This window comes from Hyla sarda, chromosome 4, assembly GCF_029499605.1.
Source record: "Hyla sarda isolate aHylSar1 chromosome 4, aHylSar1.hap1, whole genome shotgun sequence".
Taxonomy (NCBI): Eukaryota; Metazoa; Chordata; class Amphibia; order Anura; family Hylidae; genus Hyla; species Hyla sarda.
Genome location: NC_079192.1, coordinates 98,712,533 through 98,733,168, shown reverse-complemented (window position 1 = coordinate 98,733,168; position 20,636 = coordinate 98,712,533). Strand labels below are relative to the sequence as shown.

The 20,636-nt window shown below is 43.6% G+C and overlaps 1 protein-coding gene across 3 annotated transcripts in view; it reads right to left on the bottom strand.

Moving 5' to 3' along the window:
* Positions 1 to 14,047, bottom strand: part of IGDCC3 (immunoglobulin superfamily DCC subclass member 3) — a 191,829-nt gene extending 177,782 nt beyond the window's left edge. For all 3 annotated transcript variants that reach the window (XR_008892402.1, XM_056571730.1, XM_056571731.1), the window contains exon 1: positions 13,772 to 14,047. Coding sequence is in view for 2 of the 3 variants with exons in the window: in XM_056571730.1 (XP_056427705.1) it covers positions 13,772 to 13,835 (64 nt within the window). In the remaining variant the exon portion in view is untranslated. The remainder of the gene's footprint in view (positions 1 to 13,771) is intronic.
* Between the last annotated feature and the right edge of the window lie 6,589 nt (positions 14,048 to 20,636).

Genomic DNA, 20,636 nt, shown 5'->3' with positions numbered 1-20,636 from the left:
GGGAGGAGCGGGAACCCGGAGCGCTCGGCGTAACAGTACCCCCCCCCTTGGGTCTCCCCCTCTTCTTGGAGCCTGAGAACCTGAGGAGCAGACTTTTGTCAAGGATGTTGTCCTCAGGTTCCCAGGATCTCTCTTCAGGACCACAACCCTCCCAGTCTACTAGAAAAAAATTTTTCCCTCTGACCTTTTTGGCAGCCAAAATCTCCTTGACCGAGAAGACGTCCGAGGAGCCGGAAACAGGAGTGGGAGGAACAGATTTGGGAGAAAAACGGTTGAGGATGAGTGGTTTGAGAAGAGAGACGTGAAAGGCATTAGGGATACGAAGAGAAGGAGGAAGAAGAAGTTTATAAGAGACAGGATTAATTTGACACAAAATTTTGAAAGGACCAAGATAGCGTGGTCCCAACTTGTAGCTAGGGACACGGAAGCGGACATATTTAGCGGAGAGCCATACCTTGTCTCCAGGGGAAAAAACGGGGGGAGCTCTTCTTTTCTTATCCGCGAACCTCTTCATGCGTGAAGAAGCCTGTAAGAGAGAATTTTGGGTCTCTCTCCATATAATGGAAAGGTCACGAGAAATTTCATCCACAGCGGGCAGACCAGAGGGCAAGGGGGTAGGGAGGGGGGGAAGAGGGTGACGGCCGTACACCACGAAAAATGGGGATTTGGAGGAAGATTCAGAGACCCTGAAGTTATACGAGAATTCGGCCCATGGAAGGAGATCTGCCCAGTCATCCTGGCGGGAGGAAACAAAATGTCGCAAATAATCACCCAGGATCTGGTTAATTCTTTCTACTTGTCCATTGGACTGGGGATGATATGCAGAGGAAAAATTTAATTTAATCTTGAGTTGTTTACAGAGAGCTCTCCAGAATTTAGACACGAATTGGACCCCTCTATCCGAGACAATCTGCGTAGGCAACCCGTGAAGACGAAAAATGTGTACAAAAAATTGTTTAGCCAACTGAGGCGCAGAAGGAAGACCAGGAAGAGGAATGAAATGTGCCATTTTGGAGAATCGATCAACGACCACCCAAATAACAGTGTTGCCACGGGAAGGGGGTAAATCAGTAATAAAATCCATACCAATCAGCGACCAAGGCTGTTCGGGGACAGGCAGAGGATGAAGAAAACCAGCGGGCTTCTGGCGAGGAGTCTTATCCCGGGCACAGATAGTGCAGGCTCGCACAAAGTCCCCAACATCCGTCTCCAGAGTCGGCCACCAATAGAAGCGGGAGATGAGTTGCACAGATTTCTTGATGCCCGCATGACCTGCGAGATGGGAGGAGTGACCCCATTTGAGGATTCCGAGGCGTTGGCGTGGAGAAACAAAGGTCTTTCCTGGAGGAGTCTGCCTGATGGAGGCAGGAGAAGTGGAGATCAGGCAGTCAGGTGGAATGATGTGTTGCGGAGGGAGATCAACTTCTGAGGCATCCGAGGAACGAGAGAGAGCATCGGCTCTAATGTTCTTATCGGCAGGACGAAAGTGAATCTCAAAGTTAAATCGGGCAAAGAACAGAGACCACCGGGCCTGGCGAGGATTCAGCCGTTGGGCCGACTGGAGGTAGGAGAGGTTCTTGTGGTCGGTGTAGATAATAACAGGAAATCTTGATCCCTCCAGCAGATGCCTCCATTCCTCAAGTGCTAATTTAATGGCTAGAAGCTCTCGATCCCCGATGGAGTAGTTCCTCTCCGCTGGAGAGAAGGTCCTAGAGAAAAAACCACAAGTGACAGCATGCCCGGAAGGATTTTTTTGTAGAAGAACAGCTCCAGCTCCTACTGAGGAGGCATCAACCTCCAATAGGAAGGGTTTGGAAGGGTCAGGTCTGGAGAGCACGGGAGCCGAAGAAAAGGCAGACTTGAGTTGTTTAAAGGAGTCTTCTGCTTGAGGAGGCCAGGACTTGGGATCAGCATTTTTTTTGGTTAAGGCCACGATAGGAGCCACAATGGTAGAAAAATGTGGAATAAATTGCCTGTAATAATTGGCGAACCCCAAAAAGCGTTGGATAGCACGGAGTCCGGAGGGGCGTGGCCAATTTAAGACGGCAGAGAGTTTGTCTGGATCCATCTGTAGTCCCTGGCCAGAGACCAAATATCCTAGAAAAGGAAGAGATTGGCATTCAAACAGACATTTCTCAATTTTGGCATAGAGTTGGTTGTCACGAAGTCTCTGAAGAACCATACGGACATGCTGGCGGTGTTCTTCTAGATTGGCAGAAAAAATTAGGATATCGTCCAGATATACCACAACACAGGAGTATAATAGATCACGAAAAATTTCATTGACAAAGTCTTGGAAGACGGCAGGGGCATTGCACAGTCCAAAGGGCATGACCAGATACTCAAAGTGTCCATCTCTGGTGTTAAATGCCGTTTTCCACTCGTCCCCCTCTCTGATGCGGATGAGGTTATAGGCGCCTCTTAAGTCCAATTTAGTGAAGATGTGGGCACCTTGGAGGCGATCAAAGAGTTCAGAGATGAGGGGTAAGGGGTAGCGGTTCTTAACCGTGATTTTATTAAGACCGCGGTAGTCAATGCAAGGACGTAGGGAGCCATCTTTTTTGGAGACAAAGAAAAATCCGGCTCCGGCAGGAGAGGAGGATTTACGGATAAAGCCCTTTTTTAGATTCTCCTGGACGTATTCGGACATGGCAAGAGTCTCTGGGGCAGAGAGAGGATAAATTCTGCCCCGGGGTGGAGTAGTACCCGGGAGGAGGTCGATAGGGCAATCATAAGGCCTGTGAGGAGGTAGAGTCTCAGCTTGTTTTTTGCAGAAAACATCCGCGAAGTCCATATAGGCCTTAGGGAGACCGGTTACTGGAGGAACCACAGAGTTACGGCAAGGGTTACTGGGAACCGGTTTTAGACAGTTCTTGGAACAAGAGGACCCCCAACTCTTGATCTCCCCAGTGGACCAATCCAGGGTTGGGGAATGAAGTTGAAGCCAGGGAAGTCCAAGGAGAATCTCCGAGGTGCAATTGGGGAGGACCAAAAGTTCAATCCTCTCATGATGAGATCCGATGCTCATAAGAAGGGGCTCCGTGCGGAAACGTATGGTACAGTCCAATCTTTCATTATTTACACAATTGATGTAGAGGGGTCTGGCGAGACTGGTCACTGGGATGCTGAACCTGTTGACGAGAGAGGCCAAAATAAAATTTCCTGCAGAACCAGAGTCCAAGAAGGCCACTGTAGAGAAGGAGAAGGCAGAAGCAGACATCCGCACAGGCACAGTAAGACGTGGAGAAGCAGAGTAGACATCAAGGACTGTCTCACTTTTGTGCGGAGTCAGCGTACGTCTTTCCAGGCGGGGAGGACGGATAGGACAATCCCTCAGGAAGTGTTCGGTACTAGCACAGTACAGGCAGAGGTTCTCCATACGGCGTCGTGTCCTCTCTTGAGGTGTCAGGCGAGACCGGTCGACCTGCATAGCCTCCACGGCGGGAGGCACAGGAACAGATTGCAGGGGACCAGAGGAGAGAGGAGCCGAGGAGACGAAACGCCTCGTGCGAACAGAGTCCATATCTTGGCGGAGTTCCTGACGCCTTTCAGAAAAACGCATGTCAATGCGAGTGGCTAGGTGAATAAGTTCATGTAGATTAGCAGGAATTTCTCGTGCGGCCAGAACATCTTTAATGTTGCTGGATAGGCCTTTTTTGAAGGTCGCGCAGAGGGCCTCATTATTCCAGGACAATTCTGAAGCAAGTGTACGGAATTGTACGGCATACTCGCCAACGGAAGAATTACCCTGGACCAGGTTCAACAGGGCAGTCTCAGCAGAAGAGGCTCGGGCAGGTTCCTCAAAGACACTTCGGATTTCCGAGAAGAAGGAGTGTACAGAGGCAGTGACGGGGTCATTGCGGTCCCAGAGCGGTGTGGCCCATGACAGGGCTTTTCCGGACAGAAGACTGACTACGAAAGCCACCTTAGACCTTTCAGTGGGAAACAGGTCCGACATCATCTCCAGATGCAGGGAACATTGGGAAAGGAAGCCACGGCAAAACTTAGAGTCCCCATCAAATTTATCCGGCAAGGATAAGCGTATCCCAGGAGCGGCCACTCGCTGCGGAGGAGGTGCAGGAGCTGGCGGAGGAGATGACTGCTGAAGCTGTGGTAGCAACTGTTGTAGCATAACGGTCAGTTGAGACAGCTGTTGGCCTTGTTGCGCAATCTGTTGTGACTGCTGGGCGACCACCGTGGTGAGGTCAGCGACAACTGGCAGAGGAACTTCAGCGGGATCCATGGCCGGATCTACTGTCACGATGCCGGCTGGCAGGTAGTGGACCCTCTGTGCCAGAGAGGGATTGGCGTGGACCGTGCTAGTGGACCGGTTCTAAGCCACTACTGGTTTTCACCAGAGCCCGCCGCAAAGCGGGATGGTCTTGCTGCGGCGGTAGTGACCAGGTCGTATCCACTAGCAACGGCTCACCTCTCTGGCTGCTGAAGATAGGCGCGGTACAAGGGAGTAGGCAGAAGCAAGGTCGGACGTAGCAGAAGGTCGGGGCAGGCAGCAAGGATCGTAGTCAGGGGCAACGGCAGAAGGTCTGGAAACACTGGCAAGGGACACACAAGGAACGCTTTCACTGGCACTAAGGCAACAAGATCCGGCAAGGGAGTGCAAGGGAAGTGAGGTAATATAGGGAGTGCACAGGTGATAACCCTAATTGGAACCACTGCGCCAATCAGCGGCGCAGTGGCCCTTTAAATCGCAGAGACCCGGCGCGCGCGCGCCCTAGGGAGCGGGGCCGCGCGCGCCGGGACAGAACAGACGGGGAGCGAGTCAGGTAGGGGAGCCGGGGTGCGCATCGCGAGCGGGCGCTACCCGCATCGCGAATCGCATCCCGGCTAGCAGCAGGATCGCAGCGCCCCGGGTCAGAGGACGTGACCGGAGCGCTGCAGCGGAGGAGGTGAAGCGAGCGCTCCGGGGAGGAGCGGGAACCCGGAGCGCTCGGCGTAACAGCCTTTGCCATAAGTGTTGCATACCACTTTCTATTGATCCTATATTTGCATCTTGATAATAGGAGACTAGTGTCTGTGTCAACACTGTCCCCTGAGGAAGCTGCTAAAGGCAGTAGAAACACGTTGGGCATATACTATTGATACATTCAGAGTTAATACGATTTTATCTGGGTCACTTAGTTATTTTTGGTGGTTTTTATATGATACCAATAAAAGTTACTTTTTAATAGCACTTCCTATGGGTGTTATATGCCTCCCTTTTCTATAATTTGCTGGGAAGACGATTAATTATACTCACCTGCTGTGGGGTGTAAACAATACCATAGATTTTTTGTCTAGCATTCCTATAAGGGTCTATTCACATGGCAGAATTTCCCCTTGCGGAATTCCACCTCAAATTAAAGCCCATAGACTTCTATAGGATTCCGCACTCCCATTCACACTTCTGAATTTCCGATTGCGGAATTCCGCAAACGGAAATTCAGAAGTGTGAATGGGAGTGCGGAATCCCATAGAAGTCTATAAGCTTTATTTGAGGTGGAATTCCGCAAGCGGAAATTCGTCCATGTGAAAAGACCCTCAAGGAGAGTGTCATGAAGACGTGTGGAGACTTATAGGCCATTGATGTTTCGCTAGGAATTCTGGGAAGAAAGGGTATGAAAGCAGCTCTCACACGACCTTTTCCCTCAGTGAGGTAATGTGAGAACATATAGAGTAAGAGCTGTGTAGCTTTGGGATTGTGTACTGTTGTAGTCCTGAACTTGTTGTGCTTCACTGGTATTAACACATGAAGACAGAAAACAAGCAGCATTATCCTGTGCATTAATCACACAGTAACCTTCTAGACCTGAGCTGTCAGGTGACTCAAGTCTATTTCACGGTAAGACAGAAGATTGGTCTTCCTGGGCAATGATGTCCACCCAGGTCATTAGGGTCCATTAATCTGTAGGTCTTTCAAGCGAAGAAGGAAAGCAACATTAAGAGACGAGGACCTAAAAGGAACCAAGATGTCTTTTTGAGTCTCACCAGCATTAATAAGGATAATTCTGAGGAGTACACAGGGTTGGTATCATTTTATATATGCTTAGTTGATGGTCGTGCTCTAGGTACCTACATATATATATTGGTAATGGTAACCAACCTTGACATGCTTATACCCCATTACCCAATGCCTAATTCCCTGGTTTTTCAATGATATGAATCGGGTTGTTAAAAGTAGCAAACAGAATTTTAAATGAGCAATAATATATCCCATTACCCTAATAAACTATGCTGTCAGTCTGACTCTCCATATAGATCAGAATTCATTAACACCAATTCAAACAGAAATCCTTTGCCTATTTCTATTAATTTACACATGCAAACTCCCTATACATCGTGGATGGTAAATGGGTTCACAGTGCTCACACTTGCTAATGTGAACTGCGTTAAAATCATCAGCTAAGGCCGCTGGTGAGAGCGACAGACTATTATTTATATGCCGCTCCTCTGACACATGGAGGACATCCATAAGGGGCTAACACCCCTTGCAGCAGCAGCAGACAATATGACTATTATTGGTTTACAGCTACAGTATATTCTTTACAGTGTCAGTGCTAAGCATGCTTGGTTACTGAACCCTTTTTTATGTAAGGATTTCTTTCAGGGTTCAGTAGACATCATAAGGCCCCTTTCACACTACAGGTATCATCCTGTAAAAAAAAACCTCCGTTATTAATCCCAGCAAAAAGTCCTGAAAACGTCCGTCAAAAAATCCCATGCATGTCAATGGGATTTTTTGAACATCCTTTTGCATCAGGCATGTCTGTTTTTACAAATGTTAGTTATTTTTGCCGGCACAAAAGATGGTGCAATGGTGAAAACCCGGATATTAAAATTTAACATTGAAGTCTATGGGAACTGGGTTATCAAAAAAACATCCGTTATCATCAGTTATTGTCAGGTTTTTTAGCATCCGTTACAGCTTTCCAAAAAAAGGGTTAAAAACCTAATTAAAAAAAAACGGACGTAACTGGTAATAACGAATGATAATGGATGTTAACGGATGGACAACATCAGGTTTTTTAAGAAAAAAAAAACATTAAAGAGCAACTGTCATGCAATCTGGGTGCAATAACCGGCACACAGCCTTTGTACTGTGTGCAGGTGGTGTGTATAGCAATGTTTTTCCCTAATATTTGCAGGCTTTCATGACCACAAAAAATGCTTTTGATCAAAGCCACTGACGGTCGGATAGGCGTGCCGCGAGGTACGCGATGCCCCGCCGCTGCCACGCCCACCCCCTGTATGTCAGTACTGGGACTGCTATGTGATTGACACACAGGTCCCAGCGCATGCGCCCTTTAGCTCATCTAATGTGCATGCCGCAGCGTGTCATCCAGGCAAGCGCTCGCTCTCGCCGCTGTCTTCCTCTTCAGTGCGGCATCACAGTGCTAGGTGCAGAGGGCGCGCTTCCTCTCTGCCCCTAGTATCGGGAAATGTTCTGTTTGCGCGTCTCCACCAGAGAGAAGATAGAAGATAACTGGCACGAGTATAATAACCAGCCAAAAAAGGGGAGCTGAAGGGCGCTTGTGCTGGGACCTGTGTGTCAATCACACAGCGTCCCAGCGCTGACATAAAGGGTGTCGGCGTGGTGGCGGCGGGGCATCGCTTACCTCACGCCACGTCTATCCGACTGTCAGTGGCTTTGATCAAAAGCATTTTTTGGGGTCATGAAAGCCTGAAAATATTAGGGAAAAACATTGCTATACCCACCACCTGCACACAGTACACAGGCTGTGTGCAGGTTATTGCCCCCAGATTTCATGACATGATGATGGTCACCAGTTATCATCTGTTATTACCAGTTATTGCATCCATTTTTTATTCATCTGTTATTGTAAAATAATGGCAGTAAAAAAGCAGGATGATGACTGTAGTGTGAATGGGGACTAAGCTCTGCATATTACACCACCAAGCAACAGACTGAAGAAGGCTTTAGTTGACTTATGTATGTAGTAGCGGAGATTGGTCATAGATAAAGGTCTGGAGTTGACAGCAGACTATATTTCTAAGGAAAAGTTGCCTGTGGTCTGGACGTGTGATCAGATTAAAGTAATAGTCATAGGCAGGCAATAAACTCATTGTTAAATGACCAGTTTAACTTTCATACAAAGTTAATGCTTATTTAATGAGAGGTGGGAATGTGGGATACAGATAAGCTGTTCTTAGAATGACTTCCCTCTCTCACTCTCACATCCCCAGCACTGGAATTAAAGGGGTACTCCTGTGGAAAACTTTTTTTTTTTTTTTTTTTTATCAACTGGTGCCAGAAAGTTAAACAGATTTCTAAATGACTTCTATTAAAAAATCTTAATCCTTCCAGTACTTTTTAGAGTCTATATACTACAGAGGAAATTCTTTACTTTTTAGATTTCTCTGATGTCACGACCACAGTGCTCTCTGCTGACCTCTGCTGTCCATTTTAGGAACTGTCCAGAGCAGGAGAAAATCCCCATAGCAAACTTATGTTGCTCTGGACAGTTCCTAAAATGGACAGCAGAGGTCAGCAGAGAGCACTGTGGTCGTGACATCAGAGAAATCTAAAAAGTAAAGCATTTCCTCTGTAGTATACAGCCCCTAAAAAGAAGTGTAAGGATTAAGATTTTTTTAATAGAAGTAATTTACAAATCTGTTTAACTTTCTGGCACCAGAAAAGTTTTCCACGGGAGTACCCCATTAATGTCCAGGAGTGTCTCCGAATGTCTCCGAATTCAATTTGAAGGCCAACATTTTCTGCCGTCATTCTCTCGTAATGTCCCGAAAGGCACCACACGCCCCATTGTATTCTGAGAATTCTCATTCTCCATACAAACCGAAAGCCAACACATTCCCACACTCAACCCAAATACCCTAAGGCTGGGACTATATGGGTGACTTCATCACTGAGAAATTGCCTGCGCCCTCAATGACCCAAAACTAGGGTGGGTCACTAGATAATCCATCATCATCACCCATCTTGCATGTCCCTCCCTCTTTAGAGACCAAATAGGATTTGGAACTGTTAAGCATCTTCCAATGTCTTCTATTCTAATGGATCCTTTTGGAAAGGTCTATTGAATGTTGTAGTCGTTTAATATTAAAGCCCAAATGTCAGATACCCCTACAGTATCTACTTGTCGGACACCTGATTTCATTGTGTTATGGGGTGAAGATTAATTACAAGTAATTGTATGTAGGATTTTAGGAATTACAGCGTATTTGCAGCTTTTTCTTTCCGGACGTTCAGAATTTGAACTGGTTAGGCTAAAGTCTATTGTGTTTGCTATATTATTTGGATCAGGGCGGATTTCAAAAAAATATCATGCCAAATTTCTTAATTTTTTCAACATGTTTTGTAGAAATGTAGCAATGTATATACGTGAGTTAGTCACTAGTTGTCATCTGGTGGATGTGATGGATAGTTGTAATCTGTTGCATCTGTTTTTTTGTTTCAGTTCTAATGTATGGTGCACTGTTCTGTATACCTCACACCAGTGTTTCCCAATCAGTGTGCCTCCAGCTGTTGCAAAACTACAACTCCCAGCATGCCCGGACAGCTAAAGGCTGTCCGGGCATGCTGGGAGTTGTAGTTTTGCAGCAGCTGGAGGCACACTGGTTGGGAACCACTGCCTCAGACAGACATATTTTTGGTCTCAACAAATGACAATTGGTTTCCTGAAGCACTTAAACCAATTCAGATCCAATAAAAATGAATAGGATCAGTCATAATATTAGTTTCTATAAATCAGATCAAAATGGACCAAAAACCATGTGAAGAGAGGTTGAATACTCTGAGATCTACAGCATCCGCCTCTGAGCTTGGTTGGTTGTGCAAAGCTGAATTATCTGCATCTGCAGCAGAAGTCACAGGGAGCAGTCTTTGTCTACACAAATACTGCAGTTATTTATATGGTTACCACATTGTGTATGCTGCCAACACTTTTCGGGCCATGCCTGCTGGTTTGCTTTGGCAGTACTGTCAGATTGTGTCACTTTGGTGAACAGTTGGCAGTCATCGTAAAAGGTTGTCCCCCAGGAAATAATACAATTGAACATGATCAGGATTTGTCACTTTCAACTTAACCTGAAAGCCTTATACTATTGTTGTGACACCACCTGAAGTACAGTCTCCCAACCAGTACCCCCAACATAAGGCTCTTGGGCCCCTCCATATGGCTGTCAACAGGGAGGTTGCCACATTAGGACTTGGTACCAAAGTTAGTTATTGTTTTCTGTTGCACTTGAAAGTGGCCCATGAACTGGAAAAGGTTGAGAAACCTGACTATATATATATATATATATATATATATATATATATATATATATTCATTCAATTGGTCTAGTGAGGTCTGAGAAAAGATCTGCACTGTACCCTAACCTCTTGAGCTCTGCATATATATAGTGCGCCAATGAGGAGCCCAACCAGGTGAGAGCGCTAGATGTAACAAGCTGGATCTCTTGTATCCTGTGTTCCATTTGATGCCCCATGAGCTGAAATGGGACATGAAATCGGAGCTATGGACCATCCGGCATATTTACCCTCCAGATGGATGCACCAGATCATAAAACACTCAATGGTTTTAGATCCGTTGCAACCAATCTGAATGGCAACTGTACTTGATCACCGTTAATGTGGGAACCTGTCTTTTTCTTGACTTAAAGGGGTACTCTGGTGAAAAACATCTTATCCCCTATCGTGGGGGTCCCGCCGCTGGGGACCCCTGTGATATCCGGCACGAACTACGCTCCGTGCCGGGTGACTGGTGACTACAGCCGCCATGCCCCCTCCATTCATGTCTATGGGAGGGGGTGTGGCAGCTAGTACGTAGCCATCACGCCTCCTGCCATGGACATGAATGGAGGGGGCGTGGTGTGATGTCATGAACACAGAAGCTCCAATCTTACGTGTTTTACCTCTGCTGCCAGCCTGGAGAGTGGTGGGACCCCCCAGACCCCCCAGACTGCCAGTGGTGGGACCCCGGCGATCAGACATCATATCTGTCCTTTTCTTGATTTAAAGGGGTACTCTGGCAAAAAACATCTTATCCCCTATCCAAAGGATAGGGGATAAAATGCATGATCGCGGGGGTCCTGCCGCTGGGGACTCCTGCGATCTCCGGTGCAAACTCCGCTCCATGTCGAATGACTGGTGACTACAGCCGCCATGCCCCCTCCATTCATGTCTATGGTAGGAGGCGTGATGGCTACGTACTAGCTGCCACGTCCCCTCCCATAGACGTGAATGGAGGGGGCGTGGCGTGACATCACGAACACGGAAGCTACAAGCCGCTGCCAGCCCGGAGATCGCAGGGGTCCCCAGCAGCAGGACCCCTGCAATCAGACATCTTATCCCTGTCCTTTGGATAGGGGATAAGATGTTTTTCGCCGGAGTACCCCTTTAAAGGGGTTGTTCAGGATTAGAATCACATTGCTGCCTTCTTCTAAAAACCAGCCCCACAACTGTCCACATGTTGTGTGTGGTATTGCAGCTTAACCCCATTTATTGCAATTGAGCTGAGCGGCAAAACAACTCATAACCTGTAGACAGTTGTGGCTTTGTTTTTTGGAAGAAGACAGACATGTTTTTCTAATTCAGTATAATCACTTCAAATAAAGGCTCCACCACTTTGTATTATATGAAGCAACTTGATGATCAGCAATTCCCTTATATCACAATATCATGGAGATCACTGCAAAATTCAGGCATATGCAGTTTGCATTCCATAAATGAAAGAGACAGGCTGTCCCCATGGTTTGCACCACACCTTCAGGAAAGAAGCAAGGAATATAGCCAGGTAACAGTATGTTCACAAAGCATTACATTTGCTGGTGTATTTTATTTTACCTGCACATTTTGTCCACAATTCACAGAAATGAGCATTATAAACGAAAATGCATGTGAAAATAAAATATGCCAGCAAATATAATGCTATGTGAACATGCCCTTACCTGTCAAGGGAGAAACTGCAATAAGATTTTAGGAGGAAACTGCTCATAATGCAAAATATATATATATATATATATATATATATATATATATATATATATATATATATATATATGTGTGTGTGTATGTAAAAAGACTCCTATATGAACTTAATAATGATTTATCAAGTATTCCATGTTAGTAAGTAAGCTTTCTTTTTATAAACCTAGTAAAATACTTATTTTTCATAAACTATATATAGGTATATCCATCATCTACTATCTAATCTACTACAGTATAATTTTAAGACAGTAGTCCCCTGTTGCAGGTGTGTCAACAGTAGAGTAACGCTTTTGTGCTGTTGTAATACCCTGCATGTCCACTAAGGGCAGCAGACAGGGTGGATCTGACATTTGTTCCTAAATCCAATACACCTCTGCTTGTTTTAGCCAATTATAAAAAAAAATTATAATAATAATAATATTAAAAATGAATACCCAGATGTTTAATTCACAGCAACTTTAACTCCAAACCTGCCAAAACTCACTCTGTGAAATGATGCCGTTGTATTAAAAAGTCCCTACTTTTACATTTAGTAAGTTTTATTTATTTCTAACACTTAGTAATTCCGAGACATATAACTTATTTTTAATAACATTTTTTTTTATTGCTCCCGATTCAATGTTTACTGAGTGCTCTTATGTGATAGTAGTAACCAGAATGTATGACGATCCATCCCCTCTGTGGGTTTATGTCACATTTCTGAATGAACACACCGTCGTATGCATGGGCTTACAAGGAATAATTGATACTCAATTGTCTCTAGTAATAATCATATTCATTAGACTATTTTAGCCGAGTGTCTTTGCCGAGTAGAAGTGAATGAATAAATCCATGATAATCCTAATTATATGGGATTATAATACTCTTTGCTCTCACACAAAAGAAGCTCTGCATTTCTTAGCAGAATGGATTAAACATGCCTGGCATGGTCCACATAGAGGAGAGCAGCCTATATATATGTCTGTCCCCCATGTCATCATCAGGCAGGGAGCTGACATGCACTGCACCCAGATCCTTATCTGTACAAAGAGGAACCATGCACATTTACGAGCAGAAAGATCAATGGGAACGGACCCCAGGGGGCTCATTATCCGCAGCCAATGATACAAACAGGATGATATTATTGTTGGTGTTTTCATGAACTACACTTGTTAGCATTGTTGCACGGTGCGGGTTAATACATTGTTGTTATTATTTTTTGGGTGAACATGAAGCATGCCATGCAGCCCGCTGTACATCCCTTTTCCCATTATTTATTGCCATTTGGCACAATTCCTTGCTGCTGGGAGACTTGTTGACACAGCCATGTGCTCTAGTACTAGACAGTGTTACACACCCGGATGGTAGACAATGCTCTGCCCATCCACTAGCACTACAAAGAGATGTTATGATGAGGTTGTCATGGCAACAGGACACCAAGGCTCTCAAAGTCTTTTTAGGGGGGTGGGGGTCTTTCACTGCAAGATGCTGCAGAGCAATGTGGTTGAGAGGTCCATGGCTACTCAGTATGGGGACTGGTACAATACAATACCTAGGATAGATTTGGGTGTGTGAGATGGAACTTGTGAACGAACAAGACAATAATAGACAAGCGGTAGTCTGGGCAGGATTCCCATACAATGAAAGGCAATGATCAGTGTCAGGAGGTCCCACGTGCATCTCTGCTATATTTGCCATGCAGGTTTATCGTAAGCTCTTGGGTTCAGGTGCTCAATATTGTTTGGCTGCAGCATTGGCCACCATGTGACTTTAGGAACAGTTATACCTCAAGATGCTAGTGTAGTTAGTAATTCATGTACTCACCAGAGATGGTTATGATCAGGAATAGTGACAATCCATAGCACCACAGGCAGTCTCCACAAGCCATAGTATCACTTTGCAGGGTCCCAAAAAAAATAAAAAATCAGCCAAAAGGCAGCAAGCAAAAGCAGTCTGGAGAGAAAGCAATCCAGCCAGACAGCGAGTCTCAGTCACTCCTCACTGGGACAATTGGGGCATGTTTGCACCATTTTGCACATGCATTAAAAAAATTGTCAGCATCCCCTTTGCTCCTACAGACCATCCGCATGAGTGTGTGAGTGTGTGTGTGCACTGAACCAGCAGCTCCCAGGCCCCCCCCCCCCCTTACCTCCTCCCTCTCACTACAGTTCTCTTGAGGCCCTTTCTGGGGAACAAAAGAGCCAGCTAGTGTTTTCTGGCAGTGGACTTTTTAAGCAAGTGATCCCCATGCTTTTGAACTAGGGGCGTGTGGATTTTAGGGGAGGTAGCAAAGATCCCCCCTTTCCCCCCGAACCTTGTCATGTCATCTCTGTTATTTCTCTCCTCTCTACAGGAGTGTGCCAGGAAATTCTAAGATGCCAGGCTGCATTGTTGTATGTGCTATATAGGCTTTATAGATAATATTTTACAGATAGCTTATATTTATTGAAAGAATCGAGAGAAAGCGTAAATTCTAAGCTCTTCGTATAAGACAAAGAAATTGTACCTTTGGCGTGATAGATGGATGTGCTCTGACAGGAGCAGGGCAGAGGATGAAATGGCTCCTGCATAAATGCTTCAATACACTGTAAAGAAAAGTAAAAGAAAGGAGAGTGGAAAAAGTCACGTGTACATTAAAAGACAAATATTAACCATATAAGACAGCAGGACTGGTGATGTATTATAAGCAAAGTGCCTGAGAGTTCAGAAACCGAAAATATCCAAGGATACCACCAAAGCTACAAAGTGTCCAAGCTAGAGGAATGTGATACTATGGAAAAGTATTCTGTATGTGCAACATCTTCCAATACTTCTGAGAAATGTCTAAATTTTGAATTTGAAACATTTGTCAAAAGAAATGTAAATCTTGTTGTTTAAACAGTTGAATGAATATTCCAAACACACACGATAGGTTCCACTTGTCTTAGTCAATGCTACATGATAAAGTTTGTAACAACTTCCAGACACTACAGTATGTGACATGTTCATTGCACCTGCTTAGTGACAAAATGCACTTTGTATCGTTGGTTGGGAAGCAACAGCAATAAGCCGAATAAAAAAAATTAAAAATGTAGAACAACGGAACCATATGTCTTTGGCAAATAGACATGGTGAATAGACATGGGTGTCCTAACACCATAGATGTGTAGAGCTGGCAAATGTATCTTCAATACAAGTTACTTTTAATGTCGCCACTATACAGCTATATTTACATATTGGCCCTGATTTACTAAGAGTGGAGTGTTTATTCTGGAGTGATTTCAAAATCACTTGTCTTTTTTTTCAGGCTTATTTACCATTCTGTCGCACATCTGGGTTATTTTTCTGTCGCACGGATTTTTGTGTCGCACTAGTCAATTGTGTCGCACAAACTCCGAGCTAAAGAAATTAGTTGTGTGAGTCAAAATGGTTTAGACTTGTTTGTTTAAAAATGTTTCTATGAATCAAAAGTATTTATGTGTTATAATTTTTCAAACATTACCACAATTATTCTTGTTTATTAGCTTGGGTGTTAAATTGATTTAAACCTAATATTGCAAATGTGTTAAATAGAAAAAAAATATATAAACAATCATGTTTTCAGGTTATAAAACAAGTTACTTTCACAAAAAACACAATGGCAAACAGTCCTTTGTTAGAAATTACTCCATTTTTGGAATTTCACTCGGCCTCTTGGTTGTCGGTTATTGTGTGAGGCAAACTCACACTTTTCTCAAGTAATTTTGGAAGTACTCCGAGTATTTTTTGTTTTTTGTCCGTAAAACGCCCATTTTTGCATAAAACACGCCCATTTCAGAGTGAAAAAAAACACTCCGAGTGTTTTCTAAAATGTCGGCTGTGCGACAAAAATTTGGTTGCAATATTAGTCGCACAGACGTCGCGGCTAAAATTTAGGCACAATAACCGAGAAAAAGAGTCGGTTGGACTTTAGTAAATGAGGGCCATTGTGTACTTGTTCTGCACCAAAATCCCTCAACAAAGTACAGTACAATGTCACTCCCAATAGACGAAATCTGCCACAGGTTCGAAACATCAAGTTAATGGTCAAATCCATTGTTGCGGACTCTTGGTTGCAGATTTCATTGCAGATTTGGTGATGAAGAAGAGAAAGAAACAATAAACACTCCAATTTGAAAAATAAACTTTGCAGCAAAATCTGCAGGATCAATCCACAGTTCAGTCCACACACCTGAAAAAATGAATTCTGCAAAACCTAAAAATCTGAATGCAGATTTTTAGGGCAGATTCTTTTAGCTATTTATACTGTGGAATGTTTAGGTGATGTGTGAACATACCCCTAGTGTAAGGGAATTGTAAACATAGTAGAGACTATAGAAATGCTAATAGGAGGGGCCTGACGAAGTGCTCAAGCGCGATAGCGGACTGTCTCCCATTCTCTTCCCCCACCCCATTCCACCTGTCCTCTCTCCCTGTATGATCAAGATCGCTGTATGCTGATATGAAATAAAGAGCTGGCGATACATATCAAGACCTGGTGAGTGCTTCATCTTTACATACCTTCACATGGTGTATATACTGGACTTTTATATGTGAGCACCGGGATAGTCTTTGTGCCGAATTAGCCTAGTGCATCATTTTAGCTGTGTAGTTGCAGAGCCGGGCGCCCTCTACATTGGACTGTATGTACATTGAGTGATGACTGAACGGTGATGAACATCAAAATAGGCTGGGATAAAGCTAGATAAGCAGACATAGCGCAGTTAGTAAAATGAATATTATCTGCCACCTTTACCATATTCCCTTTCCTTTGTCCATTAGAATAACAGAAGATAGCTAAAGATAACAATGTAATGACCAAAGCAATATGGATGTGTGGAAATCAGAGGTGACCTAGAAGATGTAGAGGATCAAAATTAACAAAGTGGGGAAAATAGCTTGGTGGTTATTCTAGCAGTTGCTCTAGTATGCAGAAATGTCATAAATGAGGATTTACTAAAACAGACTAATTCTAGACTGTGCAAACATAGACAAATAGACTATAAATGTGCCAGATTTCTCACTGTGGCTCAGGCTGATTTATAAATCTAGTGCATCTGTAGACTGCCTAGTCTGCATTTGCACTGTCAATTTTTAGTTTATACCAACCATTAGTCGATTTACTTCAAGCAAAGGTAATGTGCCCAAATTTGATCCCCCTTTTCATCCATGACATACTCCTTTACCAAGCGGTCACACCCCTTGTTTAGCTAAGTGCATTTTTCCACTTTTTTTGGGGCTTTAGTTGCTGTGCAGCACAGTCCTGGCACATGTGAAGCCAGAATTCTGGCACATCATGCATAGTAATGTTGGTCATAGTATGTTGACCCTAAGGAAGAATTCTCCTTAAAAGTACCATGTTTTTCTATCATGGATAGAAAGGCTTAATTTTTGTCTTTCCTTTTGCATGACCCTTGAGATAATCCCCTAACAACTTTTCTGCTAACAATGCAGTCTATGGATGGAATTTCTGGCCTTGTGTTCAGAACCCAACAGCAAAGATGTTAGGACTAATCCAACCTGGACCCATTCTAGTCGCTGGATTTGTTGGTCTCTGTGGTATTTATACCCTTGTTTCAGAGGAATAAAGTAAGAAAGATCAGTATAAAAAAGCATAAATGGAAATTGTGGTCATAAAAGTGTTTTTTATGTTGTCAGATATGTATTGTATATTATCTAATAAAATGGGACAGCTAAGATAGAGACAGTACAGTAAAGCTTAAAGGGAATCTGTTAGCTTAAACATGCTCAGTGTCCGATCAGCATGCAAACCTTTTTTCCCTCCAATCCTCTCCCTGCCATGATTGATTGATGTTCAGGGCTCATCTTCCAGCACTGAGCCATGCATGTCAATCACTCAAAGCAGGGAAGGGTGGGGCAGAGAGAAGGCGTGCATGCTGCAGACCGGCACAACTTCTTTGACATTTGAGCCTCAGCATTATCTAGAGCTGACAGATTATTAAAGGGATTATCCACCATAAGGTGATTTTAGTACTTACCTGACAGAACTAGGTATTTTTTGTTAGATTTTGTTCTCTAAACTACACATCCCAAAGTTCCATGCTTGAAAGTTTGAGATCACTTTCCTTCCTCGCACACATCAACCACTCCACCCATTGAAAATTCCAAGACATGAGTAATTTTGGATACTGTTAAAAATAAATTTTGGGGCAATAATCACATAAGAATTGTGAGAAAACCGTCACACACAGGTAAAGACACTATATTGTAAAGACACTATATTATGAACTACACTAACTTTACAGCCCTTGTAGCATAGTCAAATAAAAAAATATTCCTGGAATACCCATTTAAAGGATATTGCATGGCCAAGTGACTGCTATTTGATACTGGAGGCAAATGATCAGGGGTCAAGCGAAATGTCACAATTAGTAGAGAAGGGGCTTGATAAAACATATAAAAGTTAGGTCCACACCTGTAACATATGGATTTTGCTGCTGATTCACAGTGGCTTTTACCACTGTTACACTGAAGAGTGACATCTGTGGTGAAAATAGAAAACAAATTATCCAACACATAAATTCTCGGAACTCCAAAAAACATGGAACTGTGCTAAGTGCAAAGATAATTCCTAACTAGGGGTGCTCAAAGCAAGAGTCTTTTCAGAGGTTAGGGTGCATTCACACCACATTTTCTTCATATGGTCACCGGATCCTGCTGGGAAATGTCAAAACGCTTCCCATATCCCAGCCAGAACCGGCACGCATCTTTTTCATTTAATTGAGTCTGACTCCGGTCGGCTCATTTTTGCCCCATATCTGGTTTTGTGGCTAGGCTGAAATCCGTGGTAAGCTATGCTTTTCAGTCCGGCCACAAAACCAGATATGGGCAAAAACAAGCCGACCGGAGTCACTATCTGACTCCGATCGGCTCATTCAAATGAATGACATTTGGGTCGGGTCCTGCTGGGATACGGGACTGCCCGGTTTTAACATTGCCCAGCCGGATCTGGTGATCATATGAAGAAAAGGTGGTGTGAATGCACCCTCAGACCAACATATCTTCATATATATATACAAAGTTCCTATATATGCCAGTCTACCATCCATAGACAGTTGTCTCACAAAATACACATACATGTTATGATACTTCCAGAAAAAGAGTACAATACATCTCCATCACAAACTGGCATGAATGAGATGATGGTCCATATCATCATCTCAACGTCTGGTAGCAGTAACCATAAGTGACCCATCTAGGGTCGATGTCAGTTTGTGATTGAGGTTCTTTCTATTGTGAGGAATTATCTTAGCACTCTGCATAGCCCCATGTTTTGCAAGAATTTATACAATCTATAGTGGTAGTAGTAGTTGTATAAATTTTTTACCCTAAGACGGTTGTGTTATGTGGATGCACATTATGACTGTTCTAAATATACATAAGTACAAGTTATGTTTTAGCAATATTCTTCTGTGACATTTTATTGCTTGGTCTTATATTTCATTTACTCGGTACTGTAATCTGCTATGGATTTGTCATCCGCAGGTTAAATCTGCTGTAATCCTGCCCCATGTGGACTTACCCAAAAGGGGACGCGCACCAGGCACAGGAACTAAAAGGTTATAATAGCTGGAACCCATATCAGAGAGGAGCCCATCAGCATGAAGGTTACTCTCCCTGTGCTTACATAGGTTTCCTCCAGGTGCTGTGGTTTCCTTCCACATTCTAAGAATCATGTTAAGGTGACTATTATTGCTTGTAATAGGGACTGATATAAGTGATTACAATCTGTACATTACCGCAAAATATGTTATAATTGCTGATAATAATAACGGAAGATATGGGCATTAAATTGTAGCTACAGATTACAATGCTACAGAGATGAGATTTTTTATTTTATTTTTTAAATCAACTGGTGCCAGAAAGTTAAACAGATTTGTAAATTACTTCTATAAAAAAAATCTTAATCCTTCCAGTACTTATCAGCTGCTGTATAATACAGAGAAAGTTCTTTCCTTTTTGAATTTCTTTTCTGTCTGACCACAGTGCTCTCTGCTGACACCTCTGTTCATGTCAGGAACTGCCAAGAGCAGGAGAGGTTTGCTATGGGGAATTGTTCCTGCTCTGGACAGTTCCTGACATGGACAGAGGTGTCAGCAGAGTAATTTACAAATTTGTAAAAAAATTGTTTTCCACTGGAGTACCCCTTTAAGGTGTGTTAATTGTGGTGCCCAAAATTATGAGGAATAAATAGTCAAGGCCAGCTGTGGGTGTTAATCCCACTGGTTAAATCGGTAGGTCTTGCTAGCCTGGAGAGTCCCTGTGTGAGCCCCTGCAACTTTTGCAATGGGGTGGGGGGGGGGGGGTTCAAGCATAATTTAGGAAGCCCTTTGACCCCAAAGTATACCAAAGTGAGGTGTCTTGGGGTATACCCATGATGTTGTATGTCCAACTGAGACAGTTCAGCGACATTAGTAACTTGCAAACAGGGGTATTCTTTTCCCGAAATTCATTGTGCAAATTCTAGGCAATACACTCTGTTCATGGTACAGGGTTGCAAAGTTACAGTTTGTTAGGATAAATGTTTGGTCACAGTTCCCTTGGTAGTTGCTCTGTAAGCAGTTATAATAATTAAGAGTGTCTAAAGATTTCTTACACACTTTTGGTGTTGCTAGACCAATTAGGTTATGCTCTACTGTAAATGGCCTATACAAGTTGGTTTACTGTGTTA